We start from the raw sequence: 3,833 nt of genomic DNA, 5'->3' as shown, positions 1-3,833 counted from the left end.
AGCACCTATGATGCTGCTTGGCCTGCTGTGTTCATCCAGCTCTGCACCTTGTTGTCTCTCATTGTTTGGAGCGATGTGGGTCAAACAAGGCAAGGACCGGTTGAACCGAAGTGTCTGTTTCCAAGCTGTATGACTCTATAACTCTACAAGTGCAGCTGCAGAACCATGGAGCTGCACAAAGAGTCCCCAATCCTCGCGGGCGAAGTGCTGCATCGCGCCCTACAGCGGAGAGGTCCGGAGCAGGAAAGGCGGCGGCCGGCATGACGCATGCTCCGCAGACGGTGCCGGCGCTGTGCGTGCACACTGGGCTCCAGTGACGTTACACCGGACGGTTGGCGCGAAAGTGCGCAGGCCCAGGCACGGCGGCGGTGTGAACATGCGCAGTGCAAGGGTGCGGGAGGAGAAGGTCTGCGGAGGAGCGGAACGGAACCGGGCCGGTGATGATGGTGAGGTGGTGGACGAGAGGAGAAGGGAACGGCTGTGGAGAATTAACCTCAGGATTATTATAAACACCAGGAGTGGCGGGGGCGTGGAGGCTCGAGGCATTGAATAAGAGCTCGATATTTACCCCGCGGCGCCCCGAAGGGTGGGGGAGACAAGCCCAGGTCTTCATGGCCGCCATGTTGGTGAGGGAAGGTAATTGGGTGGAATCTCTACCACCCTCAGCGCACTGACCACCATCTTGATGAGGGATAAGTGGGGCGCGGCTTCATTCCCTTTTGTTATCCCGGCCGCCATCTTGGTAAGGGATAAATGGGACGCGGCTTCCTCTCCATTTTGTTGCCCTGGTCGCCATCTTGGTGAGGGAGTGGATGGTCCATTGCTCCCTACCCAAGGTCTCTGAACCTCCTAGGTGCTGCGTTATTTGGGCAGCCCATGCTAGACATAAAGGGGCAGGCTGTTCTCTCAGGTGAGACCTCCACTCATTCATTCTACACCCAGTTGCATGACCTATTAAAGTCTCATGCATTGCTTTCAATATTCAGTTGGTAATCGGTGGGAACTGTTACGGCACGGTGGCTCACTGGTTAGCACTGCTGCCTCACGGCACCAGGGAACTGGGTTCGATTCTACTTTCGGGTGACTGTCTGTCCATATGGAGTTTGCACGTTCTCCCTGTGACTGAGAGTTTCCTCCAGGTGCTCCGGTTTCTTCCCACAATTCAAAAATGTACAATGTAGGCAGATTGGCCATGCTGGAGTGCTCCTTAGCTTCCAGGGGTGTGTAGGTTAGGAGGATTAGCCATGGGGAATTGCAGGGTTATAGCGTAGGGGGGATGCTTTTTGAAGGGCTGGTGTGCACTTGATGGGCCAAAATGGCATGTTTCCACACTTTAGGGATTCTAGAATTTCTATGTTCTACTGGCAGAAGCAACTTTTGCAAACTCTCTTTTTGACAGGGTATCGAGAAAGAGGATTCACAGATGAAATACTCAAATTGAGCAGCACGCTGAGGTTGTATAAGAGTCACGCCAATTCCTAGGCATCTGAATATCACTGGCCTTTGAGGGTGGATCGAAAGAAAAATGTTTGTCATTTTGTCTGCTGGCTTTCAAACTTTGGTGAGACCAGAACAGCAGGAAGGCATCCAAGTGAAAGTCTTTCAGTGCAATTACCCAGGTTCACAGCCTTCAGTAACATTGGACCATTCAGGGTGGTACGTGTGACCTGTGTGTATGTGTATGAAACTTTAACGAGTTATCCGAACCCAGAGGGAGTGACAAGAGCACTCGCACCATGGATAAACCATGGAAATGTGGGGACTGTGGGAAGGCGTTCAGCTATCCATCGCAGTTGGAAAATCATCGCCGCAGCCACACCGGGGAGAGGCCATTCATCTGCTCTGTGTGCGGTAAGGGCTTCGCGCAGTCCTTCTGCCTCCAGTCGCACCAGCGGGCTCACACTGAGGAGAGGCCATTCAGCTGCACGTACTGCGGGAAGAGGTTCCGGTGCTCGTCCAACCTCACGGCCCACCGGCGGGTCCACACGGGCGAGAGGCCGTTCACCTGCTCGGTGTGCGGGAAGGGCTTCACCCAGTCCACCACGCTGCAGACTCACCAGCGGGTCCACACGGGCGAGCGGCCGTTCGCCTGCTCCGAGTGCAGCAAGGGGTTCACCAACTCGTCGCAGCTGCTGAAGCACCAGCGGGTCCACACGGGTGAGAGGCCGTTCACCTGCACCGCCTGCGGCAAGGGCTTCGCCCAGTCCAACAACCTGCTGCGGCACCAGCGGGGCCACGCCGGCGAGCGGCCCTTCTCCTGCCCGGTCTGTGGCAGCGGGTTCACCCACTCGTGGAACCTGCGGGCCCACCAGCGCATCCACAGCGGTGAGAGGCCGTTCGCCTGCTCGGTCTGCGGCAAGGACTTCACCCGCTCGTCCCACCTGCAGACTCACCGGCGCATCCACACCGGGGAGAGGCCTTTTGTCTGCTCTGTGTGCGGGAAGGGCTTCACTCAGTCACAGCACCTTCTGTCACATCAGCGAGTCCATAAGTGACCACGGGAGGTGGATTATTCGAGGCTGCTGGTCACATCCAGTGGTTGATAGAATCCCTACGGCGCTGAAAGAGGCCGTTCGGTCTGTCGAAGTCTGCACCGACCCTCCAAAGGGCATCCCACCCAGAACCGACCCCCTTCCCTGTCCCTGTAACCCAGCATGACTAATCCACCCAGCCTGCACGTTATGGGAAATTTAACACGGCCATTCCACCCAGCCTGCACATCCCCAGAACACTACGGGACAATTTAGCACGGTCAATCCACCCTAACCTGCACATCTTTGGACTCTGGGAGGAAACCCGTGGCAGAGACGGGAGTGGGGGGATGTCGTGCGGGCGCCACACGATCAGAACTGGAATTGAACCCGGGTCCCTGGTGCTGTGAGGCAGCTGCACCAATCACTGAGCCACCATGCCAACCCCCAAAGTCTGACAGTGTTTGGTTTGTTTTCCACTGGCGTTGACGTTCCCAGTAACCGGCTGGAGTTTCGTATTCTGGAGACGTTGGTGATTTTTGGGACTGCTTTGTCCCATTTAGCATCTTTCCCCTTAATTCGTGAACTCTTAGCAAGAACCATAAGATGAGGAACTCTCACCTCGTCCTCAGGTTCACCTTTGGGACAAAATGAACAGTGCAGTGCCTGAAAGTATCCACCGATTAACATTTCCAATTAGAAAGCACTGATTTTTAAGAAATCAAGTAACGTTGCCACAGTCTTGCAGGGTCCCTCCAGCTTAATAATATCCTTCATTAGTGAGAGAAGGTGGTTTAGCCTGAAGGTCACTGTGCCTCAGGCGAGTTGATAAGAATAATCCTACAGCTGTTGTGGGGATTGAACCCGCACTGCTGACATCGCACTGCATCGCAAGCTAGCTAACTGAGCCCCCAAAGTGCCGTTTAATCCTTGCTGACACTTCCTTCCGACTCTCACGTTCTTCACAGCCGCACCTTCTTTGCGAAATCAAATTGCCAGGGAACGCCAGGGGGTGAAAGTGAAGTGAAGCGAAGGTTGCTGTAGTCCCAGAGGTTATCCTCCCTTCACAGCGAAATGATATGTCGCAGGTTTAACCTGGGGTCTGGGTGGAGGGGTCGGGGGGGGTCACCGCACTTTGGCCAGAGCTGAGAAGAGTGGGGTCTTTGCAGAATCGATCCCATACTGTTGGGGTCGCTCAGCATTGCAGACCTGCCACCATACCCAGCCAGCTTGGGCCATTCGTACAGCATGGAAGCAGACCTTTTGGTCCAACCAGTCCATGTGGGGCCTAATCCCAAACTAGTCCCACCTGCCTGCGCTTAACCCATATCCCTCCAAACCTTTCTTATTCATGTACTTATC

General features: G+C 55.1%; 1 protein-coding gene across 2 annotated transcripts; it reads left to right on the top strand.

The window, feature by feature from the left end:
- Window positions 1–386: 386 nt before the first annotated feature.
- On the top strand, window positions 387–3,553 carry LOC109923482 (zinc finger protein 235-like). Of its 2 annotated transcripts, none has more exons than XM_048621251.1 (2): window positions 387–446; window positions 1,400–3,553. In XM_048621251.1, exon 2 carries the CDS (start codon window positions 1,737–1,739, stop codon window positions 2,493–2,495), a length of 759 nt encoding a protein of 252 aa, XP_048477208.1. In that variant the 5' UTR covers window positions 387–446; window positions 1,400–1,736; the 3' UTR covers window positions 2,496–3,553. The 2 variants fall into 2 exon arrangements, with proteins under 2 accessions (XP_048477208.1, XP_020379102.1); XM_020523513.2 differs by having other exon boundaries at window positions 399–636.
- Window positions 3,554–3,833: the final 280 nt, after the last annotated feature.

This window comes from Rhincodon typus, unplaced genomic scaffold (genome assembly GCF_021869965.1).
Source record: "Rhincodon typus isolate 14 unplaced genomic scaffold, sRhiTyp1.1 hic_rhity00000258, whole genome shotgun sequence".
Lineage (NCBI taxonomy): Eukaryota > Metazoa > Chordata > Chondrichthyes > Orectolobiformes > Rhincodontidae > Rhincodon > Rhincodon typus.
This window is presented reverse-complemented; position numbering and strand designations above follow the sequence as displayed.